The 25,593-nt window shown below is 38.6% G+C and overlaps 1 protein-coding gene across 2 annotated transcripts in view; it reads right to left on the bottom strand.

Moving 5' to 3' along the window:
• Positions 1-25,593, bottom strand: part of LOC133836944 (ecdysone-induced protein 74EF) — a 51,656-nt gene that overhangs the window by 14,455 nt on the left and 11,608 nt on the right. Inside the window, exon 2 of one of the 2 annotated variants that reach the window (XM_062267567.1) lies at positions 17,173-17,519. The exons of the other annotated variant lie outside the window; for it this stretch is intronic. Coding sequence (XP_062123551.1) covers positions 17,396-17,519 — 124 coding nt within the window. The 3' untranslated portion in view covers positions 17,173-17,395. Of the gene's footprint in view, positions 1-17,172; positions 17,520-25,593 lie in introns of those variants that run through there. 2 annotated transcript variants of the gene reach the window in all.

Raw genomic sequence — 25,593 nt, 5'->3', positions numbered from 1 at the left:
TGTGATCAAGCCCATCAGAGAGTATAACTATAGAAGGCTATAAAAAGCCACTTTGTTGCCAAACAGTTTAATGAGTTTTCATTAGAAGTAGCTGCACAGCAACCACAAGAACGGGGGAAAAGAAAGAAAAACGTCAAAATTCGCAATAATTAAAGTTTAGCTGGAAATGTTTCGGTAACCGTTTTGTGACTAATTTAACTAATAACGAAGCGTGTTCTCTGGTGATTAGAACTTGCCCAAAACCAAAATAAAACCAAAAGCAACGGCAACAAAAGCGGGCCACAAATTTAACGCTCATTACGCGCCCGGCTTGACGTGACCAACGGCGACGCTGAAGACTCCAACTCCATCTACAGCTATGACGATGAGGATGACGATGACGACGACCACGACGATATCTTCGTGGGCAGCAAGGAAATTGAGCTATGCTTTAATGGCAATATACAGCGATCCCACTCGCTTTCCCTCTCTAGCTCAATCCCTCTTGCAGCCTTGTTCTATTTCCAGAATGTTTGGCTATTAGTTAGAATGCTACAAAACTCGAACAAATTGGGGCTACTGTTAGTGTGGTGCACATACATTGTACATTGCTTTGCGGCATGGATCCAGGCATAGGTTGCCACTTATGCTGCAACCTTAGCTCCCTCTCTCCTCCCCCTCACTCTTCCACACACTTGGCCACACTCCATAATCTCTAGGCCCTAATGACTGTGGTATTTTTGGCCTGCTCTCGGCTGCGTGTGCTGCTAATGAGCCTCTCCTATTGAGTTATGATCGCTTATGAACAGTTACAATGTATTCACAATGTGTGCATGTGTGTGTGAATCTGTGTCTGTGCATTATGTGTTACTCTGAGTACGGGCAGTTAGGCTTATGGGCCACCCACGGTAACATCTTAAGCTATTAAACTGTAAAGCTGCCGAGGAATTTGAACTCTGAGAACCCGCGACTTGACGAGATCTTTTCATTTCAGCACCTACTGTTCATGTACTGCCAAAATGATTATAATTAAAGCTAAGCGATTTAATAGATTGGTAATAAAACCTATTTTCTTAAACAGTATGTATTTACTATTGATCGTTCTTTAACCTTTTCAGACACCCTCGATTTCAAGTTCTATACATTATAGTAGTTATGTCGCTGACACACTTACAAATAAGTAACTTTAGACTGCGAGACTGCGTTCCTTTGGGCCACATTCACATTCACCGGTCTGAGACTGCCCCAAGGCGCGTGGCATGGCATAAATATAACATAAGCTGTGAGGGGCACACACACACACATTTTAGTCGTCGCCTAACGGAACGCCCCAACGTTGATTGCTCCACACACACACACACAGTATACAGCATCACAGTCTGAGTCACTCGCTTGCAACGCCTTAGGGCCTAGTTCCACCTGTTACTGTTACCAAAAAAAAATACAAATAAATAAATAAAGTAAACTACTTATGTGTCGCATGTGGAAATTGCTGCGGTCTCTATCTGCTCAGTTGCTCAACGCACAAATATTGAGAGGGGCTAAACAAACGATAAATGTCCAAAAGTTGCTGCGCCTAAAACGGGGAGGGGCGGGTTTTAATTTTTTTAGTTAGTGGGTTTGCCATCGACTATCTTTATGCAAATGACTGCTGTTGGTCTTGCTGCTCCGACTGCTGCTGCTGCTGCTCTTGATGGGCTCCATGCGTCCATTGACATAAATATGGTAAGCCAATGCTGCGAGCGAGAAGGTAAGCATAGAGGTGTCGATGCCAGTCACGCCGACTGCCAGTTATGCTCAACTGGACGCCACTCACTGACTGCAGAGGCACAGTGGATCAAGTCTGGAAACCCCCCTAATCGAGAGTGTTTGACTGCGGCATACTTGCATGTGCATTGCTATGACATAGATTAGTTAGTATTATTACTCGTAGTAACGCGAAAATATACCGACTTTCTGTCTACAGTGTCATATATTCACTTTTTCTTTCTATACTTATTATTTTATGCTATCACTAATTGTACCTAATCGTGCCTAAATTCTTTTATAATTTGACTATTTTAACAAAAACAAGTAAGAAATCTGAATTCTAGTGTGTGCGACTCTGAGATACCCGCTATAAAAGCAAAATCAGAAAAATATATACTCATATTTGGTACATCGTTATCTTATATCTGTATTCAAAATATACCGATGAGTTCTAAATATACCAAATTCTATGCAACTTCCGTTTCATAGCATACAAAATTATTTATTAAATACTAAATTAATATATTTTTCTGGTATATTAATTTAGTATTTAATAAATCATTTTGCATGCTAGGAAACGGAAGATGCATATATATGGTATATCGATATAGCACTACATTCAAAAAATACTAGATTGTCAACCAAAAAAAGTGCATACAAATTTATTTCTTAAATGACTTCTATAATTTGTATCCGATCGCAACTGACACACAGATGGACAGACAGACTGACGGACATGGATATTTCCCTGATCAAGAATATATCCATCCGAGACGACTTCTATTTCCTTTTATAATTATTTACTAGAGCTACGAGGTATGCATATATGTATATACCCTATGGGTAGCGGGCTTAACAAGTAAATAAAATCTATAAAAAGCAAAACACAATTGTTCATCGATACTTCGATGTTTGCTCCACTGTGCGTCGGTCAGTTGCGTGTGTTGATTTCAGTTGCGTGTTGCAAAACGTTGGCAAATGACTGACTCATTTAGTCGTTTTTGTTTATTTTGCTGTTATGCGTTTTGTTTATTTGCATTGTTGCTTCTTTTTTCTATACTATGCACACATGTCGTATGCGCAATATTGACAACTAATTGTGCACAGATGGGATCAAATTTGCATCACATGATCACATGCGACATGCAGCGACTGACAGTTTGCCGACGATTGCTTACAGCTTGCACCACGACAGCGACAGCAACAACGGTGGCGGCATCTTCATCGAGTAAACGCCCGGAATTTCAATTAGAATGCCCCACAGGATGCCAGTCCGTTGGCGGGATAACAAGATTTCCATGTTGAGATTTCCACATATCGTCTAGTTTCGTCTCGTCTCGTCTCTTCTCGACTTATCGCATCTCTCTCCCCGTATCGTATGGGCGAGTAAAAGTTAACTATTTGATCCCCCCCTCTGGCAATCTCCGCCACCTTCTCTCGATCTTCGCCTGGTGGCAGTAAATCAAGTGCCATAGCATCAAACTGTGCGCCGAGTTAGTTGCTAATTTTGCTCTTGAGTAAATTGCTGCGATCCAATCCGAATCCGAATGGCCGCCCCGTTTGCTGATTAGATTTTGTGAAAGGCGCTGGCCACGTTTGCTTGCTGCTCCGAAGCTGCACCAAATTTGCCAAAAAGGGAGCGCACCACATGCTGGGCACTGCCACAGCCTGACAAGGGGTGCAGAGGGGGGAATGCCAGACACGGAAGCCAGCAATGGGCTTTGAGATTTGAACTTTTGGGATGCTGCAGCTTAGCTCCCATGGGGAGCTCTGCTTGCATGCTGTGTGCGTGCTCGCACTAACGGTAAGCGTGACGCATTTTTTTAATCAGACTCTCCTCCCCACCCACTTCTCTCAGCCCACTCTTGGCATGTCCATGTGATGCAGCTCTGCTACATGTCGCATCATTAGCTCTAGTTGCCCGTTATTATTTCACTGAATCTGACTCTTATTTCGCTCAAATTGCAACTTATGCAAGCCATACAACACACTCACACATACACACACACACACCTAGATAGTTAACATTTGAAATTAAAATTGGTTTGGCATTGTTACATTTTCGGCTTAGTTTCATTTCGTTTCGTTTTGTTTTGTTTTGTTTAGTAGGGCGTTGGTCTCCCATTCCACTAACTGGCCAATTATTTGCATTGCCTGTTGCCAACTTACATAACGTTAGACCTCGCTGGTGAACACTGTACAGCTCATTTTACGCCGCACAACTTACCTGCAAGTAGAAAAAAGCATAAACAATAAACTTAATAAGGGCCAATCAACTTTAGAGTTATTTTAATACCCAGCACTGGCTTATTTTAATTTACTTTGACGAAGAAGAATTGCAAAATTAGAAATAATAGCTTAATTTACGAATATGATATTTTACACAACTCTTTTTTTTTAATAATACATTTTTGTATGAGACTTCTACATTTTATTCTTAGTAATTATAATTATTCTTTGTTCAATTATATGTAGAGAAAAGCTAGTTGTGTTTACCACGATTTCTCTTGAATTTTATGCAGATATCAGCTGCCTGCCATCAAGTTTGTTGCCTAAGTCTTTTGATTTGCACATGTAAAAAGTGGAAGAAAAACGCCGCAGAGCTTAACTGTAGTAGATTGAAAGCTTCAAAACCACCCAGCACGCCCCATTTGCCATCCTGCGACAGTTATGAGCACACAACAGCGAGAAGAAGACGAAGAAGAACGCTGCATACAAGTGTGAAGAACTTAACACATGCAAAAGGTCAAACGGTCAGCACATAAAGCGGCACATTTTATGCGCTGCCAAAAGAGTTTACAGTGCATAAATTTGTTAGTAGGCTATGCAGTTGATAAGTACCGCCTCCCGTCCCGTAATCTGCGCCTGGACACCACTCAGCAGCGACGTGAAAAGCGTTTAGAAGTTGAGTTAAGAGAGAGCAGCGTCTGTTACGAATCTCATGTGGTCACTTATACTATTCTGTGCCTGTGAGTGTGGAGCGTTAAATTGTTAATAAACAAGCGGCTAACAAGCAACAGTTAGGCAACTGCTAACAACAGTTTACAATTAGGTTTAGTCGGCATATAACTTTCAACTTCTGCCGCCACAATACAAGAATTGTGTGTGGGCGTGCCAGCCCCATGATGTGGCCCAGGTCCTGTTGACTGTTGGCTGTTGGCTGTTGGTTGCAGCCACATTCACATCCACAGCATAAGGCACGTCCGATCGCCGGCATCAAGTCCCGATGCAGCCACATACGATACGATGGAGTACAGTGCCAGTTAGCGAGCGACAAGTGGGCGTGTGCAAAGCTTCCGCTTCCCCGAAAAAGGCAAACACAAATAGCAGTCGCAGTTCTAGGCATTAATTGCACACACACAGACACACACACACACACACATACTGTACGAAGATCTGTGAACAGTTAAGCAAGCGATTCTCACAGGCGCCCCAACTGAATCACATCCAGCAGAGATAGCGATCCCCAGCTTCAGCTCCCTGCCAGCAGTGTGTCAAACCGTCGACTCCAACTTGCAGCAGGAGCAGTGGCTGTGGCTGTGGCTGTGGCTGTGGCTGTGGCTGTGGCTGCAGTTAGAGTTAGAGTCGAAGCCAGAGTCAGAGTCAGCGTCAGCTTCAGAGTCGAGCGAATGTGGAATTAGAATGTGTGTTTGGAATTTTTTTCGCCAACTACACGCTACAATTTTCATGTTCCATGTGCAGTCGCGAGCTGCAAGTTCGGAGCAGCTGCCAGCCTCTCTTGCATGGGATCTGGAAACGTGCCCGCTCCGCGCTTTCCCCGTGACCCGTTACCTCTGCCCGAAGTGTCCCGCGTTCGTTCTGCTGGCAATTCTACAATAATTATAGACTTTGGATTGTGTTTAACACGCAACGTCGACAGCGACGGCAACTGCAACGGCGACAGCAACAACCACAGTCACAGCATCAACAACAGCGGCAGAGAAGTCGCCGCAGACATTGCGCTTTCACGTTCCCGAGCATTTTTCGGTTGTTGTTGCTGTTGTGATTGCATTGAAATTTATTTGCAGCAGAGGTCAAATATTTGATTATCGCAACCGGCTGCAGCGAGTGTGAAAAATTTGATGGGAAATTATGGCGCAACAATTGTAGCGCATGCCGTACCGATCCCCAAGTATTTTCGAAGGAAAGAGAGTCGACTGGAGTCGAGTCGAGTCGAGTCCTCGTCTCCCCGTTGAAGTCGTTTAGTGCCAATTTATTAGCACAAAGTAAAAGGTTCGTTCTGGACAGCTGGAAATTATTAGCACTTGGGCTGTGGCAACAGCCGTTGCAAATTTGAACGAACTGCTGCTGCTGCTCCTGCTGCTGCTTAGCTTGCAACTTCATGTTGCAGTCGATTGGAGCATTTTGCTGTTTGCGCTTGAACCGATCAGAAGGCATTAAGTAAGACAACAGGGCACGGGATCAACAGCTAACCTAACGCTATGACACCGAATGCTCTATGGTGAGAGTAGTTAAATAAAGAATCTGTTTGCTAAACTCCTAAAAGAATAACATTTTTGTTTTATAATTCATTAATAGAAATTCTATATAGAGCAAGTTTTTATATATATTTGAAAAATCAGAATGATTTATTAGAAACTTAAATTCTAAATAAAATTGATATTTTTCAATAGATGCTGCTTATTTAATGGATCTTAGAGCTCTGAAGAAGCCAGAAAAAGTGTTTGCACGCAACTCTCATGACATTGAACGAGCTGGTGAGCATATTCAAGAGACTCTCAATCAACATGGCAGAGTAGAGACCACAGAAAAACAGAAAAGAAAAGCTGTCAATAAAATAAATAATAATGCTGCATAAATATTGTATGCTGCATTCGCTTTGGCAATTCCTCGATTCGCGTTTTGGGTTCACACTGGGGCGCATAATAATGATATTTGGCATTAGGGAAAGAAAGGGGGCAAACATGGGCGAACCGTCGAATGAAAGGGTGCAACTGGTTGGTGTGCCACAAAACGAGCAAAACGGACAAAAAATGAAGCGAAAAAGAAATGGCGCAACGTTTGTTCTTATAGTCATTGCAATAAATGTTGTTGTTTTAGTGCTGCTGCAATGACTCTTCGCAACGTTTTGGCACTATTAACCTACTCTGCAACACCACGAGATGAGAATGATGACGATGACGGAGACTGAAGCTGAAGCTGAGAATGAAACAGAGGCTGCTGACTCGAACTTGGAGGCTGGCTTCCAGAGACAGAGATTGTGTCTCGATGTCTGGTTGGACAGACTGCGGAGACTTTTGGTGTTACTTTGACTAAATGCTGTAGGAAAGGAAAGGCAGCGACAGCCACAAATCAGTTGGCATAACTGTAAACCTATCTAATAATATAAATTCAGCGCTGCTCATGAGCTGCGCTAATTGCCAGGCAACAAGCCCAAACTCTTTGATTGTCTCACTCACTTGTCTAGAGACCAGAGAGAAGAGCTCAAACGTTGGTCCAACTATTTGCATTTAAAAGTTAACCAACCGCCTGATTTATTGGCCGCATGAGCACTTGACACGCAATTAAAGTTGATGCTCAAGACTGCATTCTCCCAGCACAGGTGACAAGCAGAGAGATCTTCGAAAATATAGCATCCATAGGAAGTTGAAGCCGATTGAGCACGCCTAGAGGCAGAGGTTGCAAACACGCTGACCTTCACAAATCTGGTTTAGCCAGACTTCTTCCACTTGGGCCCGTCTCTGGCTAGTTTTGTGATTTTTTTTTTGTCACAGCCATTAAAAGACTAAATGAATACTATATAAACGGGGTTTTTGTTGTTGTCTTTTTGCATATGAAAGGCAAGTTTTTGTATTAAGTTTTTAGCTAGCAACTTTGCTGACTTTACAAAGTTTTTGGATCTCCTGTTGCTTACAATGGCGATGTTTTATGGTTCTCTAAAGTAAATTCTATAATCAACGCGTTTTTTTTTATAGTTTTGTCTTTGTATTGTTCTGCACAATAAGCAAACACTTTGGTGTCATAATATGTTAATGTCTTTGTCCCTCTCTCTTTCTTTCTCTCTCGCTCGTCTAATGGCCCCCATCTCTGGGCATAGATTTTATTTTCAGAATTCGACGATTTCAAGGTTGCAGGTCGGTGACCATTTTGGACGATTTTCGCTTTCTGCTTTTCATGAAATGATGTCTTACAAAAGCGTACAACTTTTCCTTTCATTCATAAGTGCAATATTCGAATTACTTATTTTATGAAAAGCTTTATGTAAAAAAGAAAGAATAACTAACTGGCTGGTTTATCTGTCTTCCATCAAGCACTTAACTGTGTAGCCACCCACACCTTATGGCTGCAATTTATGAGATAATACCCACCTGTGTCCCACTAATCCATAACCTCCTTCGTCGACTCAGCTAGTGCCCTACCCAGAAAAGAAACGAAATAAATTTGAAACCCTAACGGCACAGGCGCAGGCGCAGTTCGTTCAATCACTGGACATATTCACAATGATTATTGTTATTACAACAACAAAACTTCGGCAACTTGGGCAATAAAATCACGCGCAAAACAAAACTCAAGATTTAGGCAACTAACTTGCCGCTCGCATTCGTTCAACAGTTAAACGCAATCTAACGCGCTAGCAACAATTACAACAACAACAACAACAAATCAAGACAACTAATATAAAAAACGAACATTGGAAGAGAGCAAAAAATGTGCAAAAGTTAACAACCATTTGTTCTCACAACATTTTTACGCCAATTCACAAAAAAGCAAACGAAGGCAACAACAGCAACCACTGCAGCAGCAACATGAAATGACTTAGAAGCAGCGCCAATCTGCGGCTTCCATTCATGAGCTGGCGCTCGAGGAGTTGCAATCCAAACGATCCAACGATCCAACGATCCGACGATCCGGCAAGCCAAAGAGAAGCAGGCAGCGGCCCACACACAAACTGCCAGCCAGGCAAACCAAACGAGCCGAGCGAATGGCAACCACAACAACAACAGTAACAACAACAACAGCAATAGAGTCTACTACGTAAATGAAATAAAATTGAATTGTGTGTTTGACTCTTCTGATGTTGTTGTTGCTGATATTGTTGTTATTGTTGCTAGTTTCACGATGTTGCTGCCGTCGTCGCTGCTGCTGCTGCTGCTGTCGTTGAGGCCAAGTTTAAGGTCTTCCTGTTTGCCAGTTGGCAGTTTGCAGTTTTGCAGTTGATGCTGCTGCTGTTGTTGTTGTTGTCTTAACTGTTTTCACTCGCCTCGTGTGTAGCATGTGGGCTGTTTCAGTTGCTCTTCCTCTTGTAAGTTGTGGCTGCCGCTGCCGCTGCTGCAGCCAACTCTGTTGTTGGCTTCCTGAAGCAACAAGTGACCTGCGTTCGTGCTACCTTTTAAATACACTTCCCTTATGAGCATATTAACTTTACGAAGAAATAAAGTATTCATGAATAAATTTGTAAAAAAAAAAATATTATATATTGTACATTCAACTATTTGATATACATTATTCGAAAACATTAATTAGTTGGTTGTATGTTAAGCATACACAAAGAAAATAATTTTAATTAAAAATAAGATTAAAAATCTTGATTTAAAAACTTTTCGATCTTAACAAAAATTCTTGAAAGAAGATTTTTAAGTTAAAAAAAATTATTAAAACAAGATTTTGTTCTTTAGTCAAATAGTACTCTTTCAAAATTGAAAAGATCTTAAATTTAAGAATTTGGTTCATGTTTCTTAAATTGTTGAAATTTCCTTTCCTTAAAGTTAGAATCTAATTTTTGGTGTTGTTGCTGTTAGTTCAGTAAGTAGAGAGATGCAAGTGTGACTAATATAAAAAAAATTCAACGTTTAAAAAGTATATCAAAAATACACATAAATATATTATTATTATTTTAGATTTTTTTTTTTAACAATTCTAAATTTTTGAACTATTCTTTCAGATTTTGGTGCAATTTGGAGATTTTTGCGTTCTTGAAACAAGATTATAATCTTGAATTTCAAGAGTGGGCAATCTAGAATTATCATAGAATTATGATCTTGATGTTCTCGGTTATATTATGACATAATATAATCTTGATTGAAGATTTTATTCTTTAATTTAGCATGTTTTTTGTTTGGGTACGCTAGAGTATATGAACTTCGGTTACATAAAACTATTTCCACTAATTCTTGTTATCTATTGTTGTTACTATAGCGATCTGCTATCTATCCGAAAAGAAAGACAACAACAACACAAAAAAGAATAAGTTGGACCATTCCAGTTGAAGCTCGCGCATGTTCTGCGCATTTCCTGAAGCAAATGCAATTGCCCCTGCACATGCCCCTCACGATTGCATTCACCTGAGTTTGCGACTGCAACTGAAGCTGGCATGTGTAGCAGATTTAGTCAAATGTGCTTAACGGTTAAAATGGGTTTGGTTTTCGGTTGGTTTTTTCGGTGCTGTGTTTGCTCAGGGCGCTTCTAGTTGATTTCTTTTGTTGTTTGAAAAATATTGTTATTATATCTTGTGCACTGGCAAACAGGGAAAAATAGGCAGACAGCAAAAAGGAGTTACTAGCTCACCAGGCCCCAGGGCATGATGGCTGCTGCTGCTGCTGCTGCTGCCAACGTTGTAGGTGGCGTATGCGCAATATTATTATAACTGTGAGGCGTTCTCGTTTGCGGTCAGGGACCAACCCAAAACCGATGCCTGACCAATTGGTTTAGTGCTAGTGAAATGTGGGAGTGCAGTCTTTGTGTGTGTCCTGCAACGAGGCGTGCACTTTAATTAAATTCGCTATTTAGGTCAAAGAAAACCACATACTTGCACTTCTCCAGCCCATAACTAACAATGTTTTATAACACGATACGCTACAGCTTATTTAAGTAATCAGTTCCATTATGTATCATAAATACGCTTACATATACTATATACTATATATGGCATACGTTTTAATTACAGGCCCTGAAGAGTAAAAATAAAAGTGAGAGTGTTGAGCTGCCGAGCAGTAACTCATTAAAATTAAAGTCTCGCTCTGGCGATTGCTGTGTCAGCTTGCGCAAAACTTTGACTCAATTCGAAACGCTTCCCAATGTCTATAAATTATATATTAAAGCCAAAGTCTATTAGTTATCATTAATGTTGATGTGGTTTTTGTTACCTGGCCTCTTACCACAGCAAACACAAACAGTCGGGCATTAGCTTAGGACTTGTCATTAGTGCAGCTTCCAAATTGACAACTGACAACTGACAGCAGCTAAGCCTGGTTTTCGGGCTCCATTTACGAATACGTGACAAACTGTGTACTAAATAACTTTTACAAAACTGAAAACTGTAAAGTCCAAGTCATCGAACAATTTTGATGTTATTTTCGTGTTTGACAAAAGCATTTTCCGTCTTGTGGCTGTCGCATTAAATTATACAAATTGGGTAATTGCAAATGTTGACAGCTCATCAAAAACAAGTAAGAAAGTTACAGTCGAGTGTGCTCGACTGTGAGATACACCCATTTTTAATAAAGGCAAAATATTGCGGTATCATTTTCAAAATATACCGAAAATACTAAAAAATACTAAAATATACCAAATGGTATGTTTGGTATATCGATACAGCACACCATTCAAAATATACCATAGACGACACAATGTACCAGATTGTCACCCAAACCAACTCAGACCCTAGTAAGTAGGCGTTTTTGCCCATACAAAAGTATTTCTTTAATAACTTCCACAATTTTTATCTGATCACAACCAAATTTTCAGGAATCATAACTACTACAGTAATTATTGTATATACCAAAATTCGTAGCTCTAGCTTTAAAATTACACTTGTTATTCGATTTTTTTGATTTGCGGGGGCGGAAGTGGGCGTGGCCAAAATTTGAAACAAACTTGATCTGCGTGCAAACATAACAAATGCTGTCGAAAAATTATAGCTCTATCTCTTATAGTCTCTGAGATCTAGGTGTTCATACGGACGGACGGACAGACACACAGACACACAGACACACAGACACACAGACGGACAGACGGACAGACGGACATGGCTATATCGTCTCGGCTGTTGACGCTGATCAAGAATATATATACTTTATAGGGTCGGAGATGCCTCCTTCTACCTGTTACATACATTTCCTGCCGGCACAAAGTTATAATACCCTTCTACCCTATGGGTAGCGGGTATAAAAATGAAAAAGGCGGTGGGTCGAGCAATTAGTTGCACAAAAGTGATTTATTTAAGACCTGAGCGAAAGTTAAGCAAAATAAATTTGAGTATATTTAACTTTTCTCAAAATAATTGCAATCTTAAAGTTTGCGTTAAATGCGGATGTTTTTTGTGCTGATTAAAACCTATACACATTTATCTTTATTTGGCTGATTTATTTACGACTTCCTATAGAACACAATATGAGCTCATATTTGAAACGCAGTATTTATTTTATCTATGCTCAAATCATTTGATTAGCACATTAGCACAAATTTATTGAAGAAATAAATGTACAGCCATAAAAATTGTTTCATAAATATTTATAATTCATCGCTGATGTCGTCTACGCGTCTGGCCATTGAAGACGCTGTCAAAAGTGGCCAAAAGCTATGGAAATACAATAATACAAAATACGTACAACAATATAACAACAAAAACCGGCTAAGTTTATCAGCCTTTAAATTGCCTGGGGAACAGCAACAGCAGACGCAACAACAACAAACCATAAAGAAATGCTTACAAATCAAATATGAAACTAGTTTCGAGTCGATACAAACGTGTTTGCATTAAGGAAAGATTTAACTGCAACAACAACAGCAATTTTTTATAGCTTGCGCCAAAATTAAGAGAAATAAAAATAATGTAAATTAAATCTCTTAATATAAATACGTAAATTAAAAATTAGCCAAAACGGCAGCCACTCGTTATTGCTCATCGCTAGATTTTAACCTTCACATTTACACGGAGAGTTGCCAAATTACAGTTTGTTGGCTTAAATGAGGTTCCAAATTATTTTTGATCAGAGATAAAATCAAAATTGTATGTCTGTGTCTTGCATACTCGCACAATGATCCAATGATCAGGCATATCGAATTAGTTAGCTTTATTAACGAAGTGGGCTAAATTGTTGAAATTATCTTGCATTAATCTTAATAAGTTTTCGTTTTTGATTAAATAAAGATGAGCCTTGACATTTCTACAACCACTTAAAATTGATCGCTTTAACTGTTAAAGTTCTTTAAGTTCTATAATTTAGACGGCTGTGTATGAAAAAGTTTCGTAATCTAAATAAATGCGACTGAGGTGGAGATTATTCGACAGAATATCGGTTAGCATTAATACATTGATAGGCACGAAACTATCGATTACAAGCAGCAAGAAATAACGCATTTAGTAAGCAGTAGTTAGTAGTTTGAACTTCATGTAACTAAACTAAATTATCTACTATTACACATATTATCTCTATCTCCTAAATACTATCTTTATAAAAGGTTACCAGTATTATTTAAACACTTATAAATTAATAAGAGTAATAAAAATAAACTAGAAATTTTGATGCGAATTGAATATGGTTTGATATCTGATAAGCTGTTGTAATGGTATTCTAAACAGCATTTATGGCTTGTGGTGTCTGCTATTTGTTTTCAAGTGCAACAGCAACAACATCTGACTTTGAGTGTTTTTTTGGCAAGTGTTAAGATTCCGCAGATAGGGCCGACTCCAACAACTTTCCAACCGCTGACAGCTGCTCGTAACGCTCGTAAATTCCGCCAGAGTAACAAAACACAGAAATAAGAAAAAAGCACAAACTTATCTAGCAATAGTAGCAAAGAAAGTTGACAACAAAACTTTCTTGAAGCGCATTTGCATGCGTTGAGCATTTGTTAATCTTTCAGATGCGCAAAATTTCTGTATATGCTTCGGATGCCGCATGTTTAGAATATCTAAATAGTAAAATCTACCACTCCGCGGACAACAACAAAATATGTGTAGCGAGCAAGGTAAAATGTGGTTCATTTGGTCACCAGGCCAGACTTAGTTCCACTCGTTCCAGTCCTAGTCTCCCAAGTGCAGTTCGTGTAGGGCAAAGTCGACCGCAAATTGAAAAGGCAGCGCGTGCGCCACAAAAGGCAAATAACAAATTGCCTAGACCCAACAACAACAACAACTACAGTAACAGAGAGAAAGAGAGAACAGTTCACCTCGCTTCACTGCTGCTGTTGCTGTTGCTGTTGCTGTTGCTTTTGGCATGCAAATTGCGCACCAGACGCCAACGCAACAACTACAGCAAAACCAAACTAGCAACAACAGCAACAGCTTCGCATTGGACTCCATCTATTGTTGTGGTAGGGCCCACAACGCCATCCACGCCATCAACAAAAAAAAAAAAGAAATACATGCAAAACGTTTGCCCGGAACTGTCGTTGAGTGGCTCTTGGCATCTGCCTAACTGTTGCCCCCAAACACGCCCCCTACTTCATCCAATAGTGAAGTCAACAGTTGGCAGTCGGCAGACCGCCTTGAAAATTGCCAAAGGTGAAAGCAAAAGTTTTGTTCTATTTGTTTCAGTTGAATACTGCAAAGCGACGCGCATTGCGAGTACGAATGTGTAATTTGCCCTAGCGTCCTCATTGCCCTTTATCTCCGTTTGCTGGCATTCATCCGGGATTGGCTACGGTTATTTTGTTTCTTATTCGAGCCATTTTTTTTTCTGTTTTTTGTGCATTTGTTGAAAGGGTCAAGAAAGCAAAAGCTGTGAAATTGTTAAGCGAATGCCAAAGGAAAGTGGAAGCAGCTGTTGCTGCCGGAGATTGACAGCTGCTGTCGTTAGGTGAACCACAACGGGTGGAAGTCAACTACGTACTAAAGGAAGATAGGTCACGTAAAGACATAAATTGTGCTTTCGCGAAAAATTAATGGCACCACGAATAAATTTCTTAATTCATATGCAATTTTCGAAATCGATAAACATTATTATAAAGTTCTTTTAAAAGATAAAGAAAACACAAAGAAAAGCTTCTTATTGAAATGTCATTTTTTAACACAAAGAAATTATTTTTTAATATGAATCTATGTTTCTAAACTAAACTAATTTTATAATAAAAAAAATAAATAAAAATAATAACGCAACAACACAAGCCTTTGACTACATTTATATTCTTTTTAAAGTGGGCTGCATTTTAGAAAAATTGTAATACTCGTATATGAATATTCAAATTCAAAATAAAAGTTTGTAGGAAAAAAACAAACTAATTTGCACAATTGTCAATTTTACTGAGCTAGTTGATTTGTAAATGATTCTCCTAAAATTTAAAAATATTTTTAAACGTCTTGCAAAACTGACTTATTTATAAGAAACCATTATTATGATAATATTTGCGTTCACTGGTCATCTGGGAGATTGGCAAAAGGTCGAATCGAATGTGATTATCAAGCTGTTTAATTGGCAATTAATTTGCTGACGGTTTTCGTATAGAAGCGTGGGATTGGAGCGTCAGACATATCAAGAAAGTTGCACGTCAGAGAGTCAAAAAGAGAGGAGACCATTCCGGAGCTGTGTACTTTCTTTCTTTTTTTGTTGTTGTTGAAGAAATATGAAAAATCATGAGCTTTTGTGTGTGGTAATAAAACTTATGAGTGGCACCCGCAATCACCTCACCACATCGCGCCCCTTTTCATCGCCCAAAACAGCAAACACTTTCATTTGCCGTTGACAGACATCGTCGTCAAGTGGCCAAGTGGCGTTGCAGCGCATCGGGGCAGACGGCGAGGGGCTTCGCATGTTGCTTGCTTTGTTTGTTTATTCATCAACGTCATCATCAGCGTCAAGTACAGCATCCAGTTGGATAGCTGGATGGCTGGATACGCAGTTGCTTGTTGCTTGACTTGCTTAACTGGCGATGGCGCTGGCCCGCGGCAACAACCAGAGACCATCGAGAGAGCCGAGACCCGCTACTAAAGACGAGAAATTTCACTTTCATAAAATACAATATACTCGTGTCAGTGCATTTGCCTGTGCCAGTGCTTAGACAAAAATTATGGCATCGTGTACATTGTTGGATTGCCAAAATATATGCTATTGCTTGTAGCATTTAACAAGCGCCTGGACACTTCCATCGATTATTTTTGTACAGACCACATGCGGGTGCAACCGCAGACCTAATGAGGTTCAGTCAGGTTAGACTGATAGAAAAGTTCACATGGAAATCACTCAATAGGCCGCACTTTTGGTTTTTTTTTTATTTAACTTTAATTTATAGTATGTTTTAAGTAGTATATTTTAATTTAAATAAAATTCCCTACCAAAGTTTTTAAGCTCCTAAGGAGAATAGAATTATATTAAAATGATTTTCATTTAAGCATTCATTAATAAGTTGAAATTCAATTAAGCGAGTACTCAATTATTTTGTTATTTTTCAGCTCTAATTGTATAAATTATAAATTGATGCAATTAAATTCAAATATACATAAAAATTTTAAAAACTAAAAGTTTTTAAGCTCCTAAAGAGAATAGAATTATATTTAAATTATTCCACGTTTACATCTGCAAGTGATTGATACACTACAATTGAAATGTAAAAATTAATTTTACATGTATAGAACAAGAGAGCGCTAAGTATCATTACCGAAGACCATGAACCATAAGAAACAGCCGTCAATTGGGAGTTGGCTGTGTGGTAAACTATACCATTTGCCAATGGCTTCGAGGCAATTTAATGCATGCGTTTGCTTTTGCGTTTGGTTAGCCGCTGTTACGTCTCGACTGATTGCATGATTGAGCCGACTAATTGAACAATTGATGCATGCGAGTGAGTTTGATTACATGACAAACAAGTCTCGACAAAAACTTAATAAGCATATATGAAGCCAAAGATCAATTCGAGAGCGGAGGTTTGGCCCAACAGTTGACAGTCCAGCCGACACACACTTCTGACTTTTACTTTCCAAATTCAAATTGCTTGACAATTATTGTTTGTAATGTTTTTTTTTTTTCGTTTTGTATCACAGAGAGAGGCAGGGGTTTGGAGCTTGTCTTTGGAAGAGACGCGCATTGAGGCTTGTATTTCATGATCTTGTGGTTGGCTTTGTAATTATTTCAGCGTATCTTTTGTTAAATCGTCTCAATTGATTGAGTACCAAGCACTTGAGAAAGTTATTGTTGAATATTGAGTTTACTTATCGCACTTCATTGTTTTGTAATTGATAAAATGCCTCAAATTTATACATCTGTTTAAAGGCCATTTGAGTGTCACTTGCCACACTCGCACCACAGCGACCACATTGTAAATTTTACAATCTGCCAATATTAATTAAAGTCGCAGGGTCCGGTCCGGTAAAAAGAAACTGTGTAATTATAGCTATAAAGTAGCCAGCTTTTCATATTGCTGTTATGTTTTAATTATGGGCAAAAAGAATCAACAAGTAAAAGTAAAAACTTTTCGCACGGCTAAAAAAAAAGTGAACGTAATAGAAAAACAAAATATACATTTTTCAACTTTTTGCTGCTCTTTCGCTTTCGTTTACAAATGAAGTCATGAACTCGGCCGCAGACCACAGTTCAGAGATACAATTGTGTTTCTAATTGCGCGCACTTAAACAGACCTTTTGTCGCCGATTCTCTTTCTGAGTGTCTCGTCAAACAATACATGATGCCGCACGATTGATAAGCAAACTAATTTTTTAGAATAGAACACAGACGACTCTATCTAAATAGTATCTTTAAAATTGAATGGACTGTCATGAAGATGGAAGATATATGTTAAGTGAACGCACAAAGAGAAACCTTGAATGGGTTGGACTTACCCAGCCGAATGTTAAATAAAACTTTAATTTTATATTAAAGGAAGCAACCAGTACATACCTGAAAGAAAAATATATGTAAAATTAATTAAATTACGAGTATCAATTAAATTAGTTTAATAGAAATCGTTCTTATTTCGAAATTTTTCAATTCGATAAATATAACGCAATTTTAAGTGTAGTCGAATGTTATCGATGTCTAAAGGCAATGTGGCAACCCTTTGAATTAATATGGTAATAATAGTTTTAAAGTTTGCAGTTCTCAACGAACGAAATAAAAAAAAAGTATTTATTCATTAGAAGACAAAAAGATTTTGAATAAACTTTAAATTTATTAACATTCATTGTGTATTTATATATATGAACAGCATTGACACATACTTATTGAAAATTCTCTTCAAGTTTGTTAAAATCAAATGCAATGCTTTAATATAACGGAATTTTACATAATTTTGGCAGACTTACCCCAATTTTCAACTATTAGCTCATATTTCCGCTACAGTTACAGTTACCGCATGCCTCATTAAATTGTAAATATAAAAATGTAGCTCGATAATGTCACACAGATCCTAAGCCTACTCCATTTCATGTCAAATTTCATTGCCAGCGTCATCTTGATCTTCGTAAAATCTTCATTAGATGCCAAGGTGCCGCTCAATGTTGGTTATATGGTCCAATGCAACAAATTTTCAGGTGATCAAAACTTGAAAAGTTGCCGACTGCCAACCAACAGCCGCACAATGTTTAGGTCAAAGCGTCGAGGGCCCATTAGGCCAACTTATAGAAAACTAGCTGACCCAGTTTGTCAGCAAAAAAAAAAAAACAGTTTGCAAATTGTGACAGGTGAGCGCCTTGATAAACAATTAAGGCAATGCTCAAAGATAAAGGTGAATAACACCCACAACATTGTCGGTGGCATGTGACGGAAGTGACCTTGTCCCTGGATTGCAAACACTGCGCTAAAGCTCTTGACTGGTTTTTTTCTACCACTACTACTACTATACATATATTGGACTGGCGCGTGTGTCGAGGCAAGCTGAGTCGAGCACTTTGGCGTCATTTAACGGTTTTTTGTGTTCAACTTGTTGGCGTAGGTGCATTGAACTTTTGTCGTTGGTGATTTTCATAATTTTACTTTTCCGGGCCGAAAACTTTCAATTGCCGTTGGCTGGTTGTCAGCTCAGCACATAATCATGCAAAATTCAATAACAACAACAACGGGAGAAGAAAAAAGTCTAAATAAAATCTTAAGCTGCATCTCTAATCTAAATCTAAATTTGCATTCGACTGTGAGGTAATATATAGCCAGCTGGCCAGGGCCATCGATCGTCCACTCTCAAGTGCTTTTTTCTTTTTTTTAAGCGAATGCATTTGAAATTGAAAAATACGCGCAGCCAGCAAATCGCATGCGAGAAAAATGAAATCAAGGCAAAATTATGCGCATAAGTTGTGAATAAGAGAGGGGAAGGGGAGTTAACGAAAGAGATTTAAGCGGATGGGCGAAGAGAGAGAATAGCGTGGCAGCGGAGAGATAAGGGGGTGTAGCAACGGCATACATATGTGGCCGTTATGGCGGCAAAAATTTATCAGCATGCAAGTGTCTGTGACTGTGTGCATGGAATTGCGGCACAAGAGAAAGGTGCAACAAGTGGCAGCCACCAACAACAGTGCCAAACAGCATCGAGATGCCAAAAGGTGGAAGCAGCTGCTGCGGCTGCGACGGCGACGGCGACTTTGACTTGGGACTGCGATGCAAAACTGCGGCTGCTACTGCTGCTAAATCCAATGAATGCTTTATTGATTTCATACCACATTTGTGTGGAATGTGTGCTGGCAATTTGCAGGCAACAACAACAACAACGATGAAAAGTTCAATCACCTCAATGGGCCACATCAGAAAAATGTTGTTTCAATTAGGGGCTTGACAAAACATCGACATATCATCGATGAAACACCTTTCATCGACTCATATAATACTAACTTATATAATTTTTACGTTAGTTTCTTTAGAATTCTGACAAAGAAGTGTTAACCTTTTCGACAAAAAAAAACTCATTTGTATCTGTTCCTGCAATGTCCTACGACTCTGAAATTCGGAGTCTGAATGCATTTTGAATAAGGCAGGACCACATGTTTTGGATCGCAGATGTGCGCTCAAACCGAAAGTAGTAGACAAGCTACTATGTATGAATTATAATCTTATGGATAAAGTAAAAAATACTCGATGTATAGATTATTTGCTTCAAAATATTCGAAACATCTACATATATCGTTCAATATCGATGTTTTCCAACTTGTCCCTTTTTTTGTTGGTTGCAAATTCTTGGCAAAATGAATTTTGCAAAGCAGTTTCGTAATTGAAGGCTGGTCTCAACATTTTTTTGGTTTCCTTTGACATGTGAATTACCAGTTTTTAGGGGCAGTAAAATCCGCATATTACATATATTTATGGCAAAGGCATTCACCGACCAAACTGCCGGATCCGCTTGCCCTCCCCCCCGCTTTACACCACTCCTTTATCTGGACAGTGGCTTGGCTTTTTATTTTGTTTTTGTTTTTGTTATTTTGCTTTTTGCCGGCTCGCTGCTTTCTTTGCAACAAGATTTCAACATTGCAGCAAAAGCTGAACGTTAACGTTAACGTTTACTTTCTCCTTCGATGTGTACTTTTTCCTGCATTTTTATTACAAGTCGGCAACTGGTTGGGTGCAGGTCCAGCGCCACCACCTTCACCGCTCGCTTTTGGACTTTGCTTATCTTAAGCATTGGGAAAGCGGCAACTAGGCAGCCAGGCAGGCAGGCAGTTCGGCAGACAGACAGCTTCAAAAGCATCTTCAACTGCAACTTGCAAGCGACTGCGACTGCGACTGTGTCTGTTTCTGTGGCAAGAGCACTGTGTGGCAAGTGGCATTGCACGAACCGAAGGGGCTCAAAAAACCATTGGCGATTGTTATCAACTAAATGGTGTTAAAGTGCGTGAGAAACATCAGTGAAGACGGCGATGGAGACGCAGTGAGAGGATGTTGGTCCCGCGTGGGCAACTTTTACCCTATTATACAACAAAGGGCACCACAAAGCCAACTGCTCATCATAGCATCATAAAAAGAAAATGTGTCTGCTTCAAGACTTTTATGCATAACACAAGGAAATGCATTGCAAACGCAACAAACTGTCAGACGACGGTTAAAACTATACTAGAGACTAAGTAAAAAGTAAAGTGTATAAAGTAAAGTATTTCAAACCTAATGACTGTTCCCCAACAACAAACACTTTTCGGACTTGAGCGCGTGCCGCTTGCATAATAACAACGTCAAGGCAACAACGACGACGACACCAACACAAACACAAACAGAAAAGTCAACAACTCAACAAGTAACAGTAACAACAAGAAAAGCTTTAAGCATAAAATGTTTATCAACAGTTGACGTCATGCAGGCGGTTAATAAGTAACAAAATTGAAATTTAAGTTGTAATTGAAATGCGGCATCGTCGCTGTTGTTGTTATTATTGTTGTTGCTGTCATGCAACATCGTGGCGTATGAGTAATATGCTTACTCCCCACCCTCTCTTACGTCCGTGGAGTCGTGTGTGCGTTGCGCCTCAAGAGAGATAGCTTGCTGAAGTGTGTGCACTTCGCTGCTGAAGACTCAGAGGCAAGTGTAACGACTACCATATTTTAGTTGGAATCTATTGCATCAAATGATGGCTCAATAATCCAGTCGAGGAAATAGAAGACGCGCAGATGTTTTAATTTGCTGAAAATGCACCGAATTGTCAGCATTGCACTTATTTCTAATTATATCTTGAAGCTAATTAAGCAATTCAGAAACATTTAATCGTAAATTGTATTGTATTGTAAATAATATGCTTAATCCAGACAATAATAAAGTTTGATACCATATGATTCTTATCTTTAGCACGTAATTGTTGAATTCTTACAGATTTCTTATTGAATCTTAAGTCTAGTTAAGCTACTGCAACTCAGGGAAAAATATATACAACTTAATGTAAAAGAAAGAAATATTCCCGAGAAAGCATATGGCTTCTGCTTATCTTTAGCATATACATAATTATATATTTTAACAGATTTCTAATCACATTTTGTAGCTAATTAAGTACCTATGATTATACTCAAGGAAAATTAAATACAACTCCATGTAAAAGTTAAGAAATATTCCCCACAAAACATAAAGTTTGATACCACCTGGTTCCAGCTTATCTTTACCACATAATGTTATATTTTAGCAAATTTATTTAACACATCTCCAGCATCTATAGTATGATTCTACTATACATACTGTATGTATGTATATCAACAGTCTCTGCCTACGTTATAGGGAAAAATGTGTTAATTCAATTAAGATGCGCCTAATAAGTAATTTGCATAGGAAAACAATATGGAGCGCTAAATGAAATGCTGGTCAGTGAATCTCGAACGTCTCGATTGCTCTTCAGATGGTAGGGAGTAGGGAGTAGCGTGTGGCTTTCATTTCTAGTGTGGCGCTCCTAACTATGTGCTTGCGTAATTAGCGCCCGTGGGCACATAAAGAAAAAGTGTAGCAAAAGGGGCAGAGCCCAAGCCGCGACCAATGTCGATGTTAACGCCGATGATGAAGTTGAAACAGAAACACATTTTTACGTTCAGCAGCCGTGGAAGCCTTTGAAAAGAAAGCAGTCGAAATGTTTTCATACGCGATACTATTCGAAGCACTTGACAAACATTGACGAATCAAAGTGAAGACAGAGATAGGCGAGAAACAGAGTCTACAGAGACACAGAAATAGAAAACACAAAAAAATATAGAAAATTACTGAACAAAATAATGTTATTATCAAAGGCCAGCCACTGAGAGAAGACAGACAGAGAGACGACACACAATTGATTTGACATGCAGTCGGAGCGCCAAAAATACCTTTTGCATTACTTTGTATACCCACACACAGACATCACAAGATATAATAATAGAATGCGAACACGACGTGGAAAATGGAATTGGAAATGGAATTGGAATTGCCCGTGCCACAAGCTAAGGCAGCAACAAATGGTGAAACAAACCCAACTGATTTCACTTTGCAACAAAACTTTCCAACACAAAAATTAATCAAATGATGACGGCAACTTCGGTGGTACTGGGTGCTGGGTACTCTGGGTACTGGGGACGGAGCTGATGATGTCGATGACGACCCAGCTCGGCTCTCAGCTGATCTTCAAGTTCATCTCACAACGGTGGCGAAAAAAAAAACAAAACAAACAACAATACGAAACAACGCAGACAACTTCCGCTACAACAATAAAATAACAAACAGCAAGCCACAAGAAGCAACTAGCAACATTGTTGCAAATCTCTGATCCATTGTACAGTCTATAATTTAAGTTCATTTTGCACATTGGTTAAACGCAGAACATCGTATTAAAACTTGTATGTTATGAGTAAGTAACAAAAATAGATTAGGAAATGATACACGTTCATATTAATACATTAAATTGTTAAATATTATACTAATATTAAAAAAAGTGATAATAAATTTGAGTTCAGAAAATTATAGATTTGAATTCAACCGCAAATTTAAACTAGCATGAAATTTTATTTTATCTTTTCTATCTTTTCTCTTTTCTATTTATTATTGTGACAAATATGTTTAACTTTATTTTTTACATATATTTTAGTAAATTGAAATCTTATATTAAGCCATATCTCGTAGTAAAATTTAAAAATATTGAAAGTTGTGCTATTTTAATTTCGCAGCTTCAGTTAATTTTAAATTATATAAACAATAGACAATATTTTCTTAAATACTTTTGAAATATATTTGCTCTGGATTTATCAACAGTATTGTTGAAGCTCTCATCATAAAATAGTTTTGTAACCAATGTAAATATACTTTTTTGCAGGACCACCGAGGGGCGATCTTCAATGTGCGTGTTCTTGTGTAAGTGCCCAACTGCAACTGTACTCGTGTTTATTTACGATCTCGCCAGCATTTGAGGGCTTGCAGAGTGCCATTAAATCGTTTAAATGGCTTTCCTGGCACTTCATAATATGCCGATCAGAGCGCCAAATTGCACTTTGCCCAACAGCAGCATGAAAAAAGAGCGCAAAAAAAGAGTTTTCTGCGTGTGGGCGTTGCCCATCGCCCAGTTGCCTACATGCTTATAAGTCCAACCGATGCGCCGCGGAGTCAGATCGCAAGATAACAGAGAAACAGAGAGTTTTGTGTGCAATGTTGCATTACGAGATGCAATGCTGCATTTGACCGCCAAACGACTTTGACTTTGCAGCAATGGCAATGGAAAAGGCAACGGCAGCGGCTATGGCGATGGCGATGGTTTCGACCGCGTCTAGCAATTAATTGTATATTATTTGCGCGTCGTTTATTTGCCGCAAATTAGCCAACTTGCAATTTATCTTTAACAGGAAATTATTGTTATTGCCAAGGCGATCGGAAAACGACAACCAAAGACACAAATCGAAGTCAATAGCAACAACAGGCAAACAACCCATCGACTGCCTTAGGTAAAGTCGTAACATTTCCATTTTTATTTTCAAAGATAGAAAGAGAGAAAGAGACCGATGTGTGAATAACATTTTCACTGCGATTGAAATTGTAAGTGAATTGACAAGTTGAATAAAAGTTATATATATTATAGATTCTAATCTATAAGCAGCAAAGTCACATAACAGTCCTGATTGTATTTCTCTTTCAATTTGCATGTTTTCCATTTCGTTTTAAGTCACTTTCCTTGTTAATTGAATAAGGCCAGCTCGAAATGGATCAGCACTGATGCAAGGTAATATTAGTTACTTGGCGGTTGGATGCACAAGCCACAGTCGATCCGATGCGGAAGTTAAGCGTGTGTCATGCAAAACGAACAAGTCGAAAAAGAGTGAAGAAAGTTTCCAAAGGGTCGACGTCTGTCACTTGACAATCGATTGTGACTCTGACTATACATTTTCATTGATATTGATGGATTTTCCACTCAGGTTTCGATTTTCCAATACCGATTGCCGGTTGTTTGTTGTTTGCACTTTCATTTTCAATTAACAAGTAACTAGAAAACAAAAGACTTAGGCAATGAACTTGCTACCAGCACATCGGAAGCGAATTGCTTTGAATGTTAAGGCTATCGTTGTATCTTTGTTCATCTCAAATCGAATGGAGCCAAAAGAGTGAAGTTAGATGTGGGCACTTAAAGTACTCTAAATTCGCCATAATTTGTATAGCATGCTTCCGATTAATGATACGAACGAGAGATCATTGTGAATAATAACATTATTAACATTCAGATCCCTCTGATATCTAAGTTAAACAGTGTTAGTCAATCTCCTCGTTCATTTTACTCAACTCAACATAAAATAAGTTCGATTGATATAATATTTACAATTACTTGTTATTCTTATTTATACTATCAATAACGCAGTTAAATCTAAATGAACACCTCATGCGCCGTGTTGATATTTGTATTATGATCTATTATTATAGTTTGGGAAGTTGTTTTTCTTTTTATGTGCATGAAAATGGCTCATCAAGTAAAAGTCTCGCAGGGGTCTCTGACCAAATACCAGAATCAAGTCAAAGCATAAAACTTAAGAATTATGTAGCTTCCTTGTTTACATAATTATACGGCCCTCGGGGTAATGGACTTTATGTTTGGGAAGCGTCAATTGGAAGCTCAAATAGAAAATAGAATCTCAGCAAATTAGCGCAAATTTTGCGTGACTTAATTAAAAAAATGAAACGAAAAGATATTACATCATAGGAAAGTGGAAGATCAACATCTTCTATCTCTTCATGTGCACGCCAGTGGAACTGGAAAATGGATTTATGTGAAGATGTATGCATGATGACACGCCCGTTGGCCCACGATGTTGCCTGCTTGGTTGGCTTTATGATTTGCTAGTCGCTTATATAACTAATTAGCAATCGACAAAATCCGGAAATGTTCGTCGGAAGTCTTATCTAAATATTACTGTGTTAAATAATTCTAACTCTTTGCAGCTTAGGAAAATTGACCACGTAACTTGAATATTTTTAATTGAAGCAAATAAATACAGTTTAATTTATTCCCCAAAAATATAATAAAATTGCTCGCAACTCTTAATTGTATTAAATAATATAAATTAAAGTTTTTTTGTAT

This window comes from Drosophila sulfurigaster, chromosome 2R (assembly GCF_023558435.1).
Source record: "Drosophila sulfurigaster albostrigata strain 15112-1811.04 chromosome 2R, ASM2355843v2, whole genome shotgun sequence".
Taxonomy (NCBI): domain Eukaryota; kingdom Metazoa; phylum Arthropoda; class Insecta; order Diptera; family Drosophilidae; genus Drosophila; species Drosophila sulfurigaster.
The sequence above is the reverse complement of the archived record's forward strand: the minus strand, read 5'-3'. Positions and strand labels throughout refer to the sequence as shown.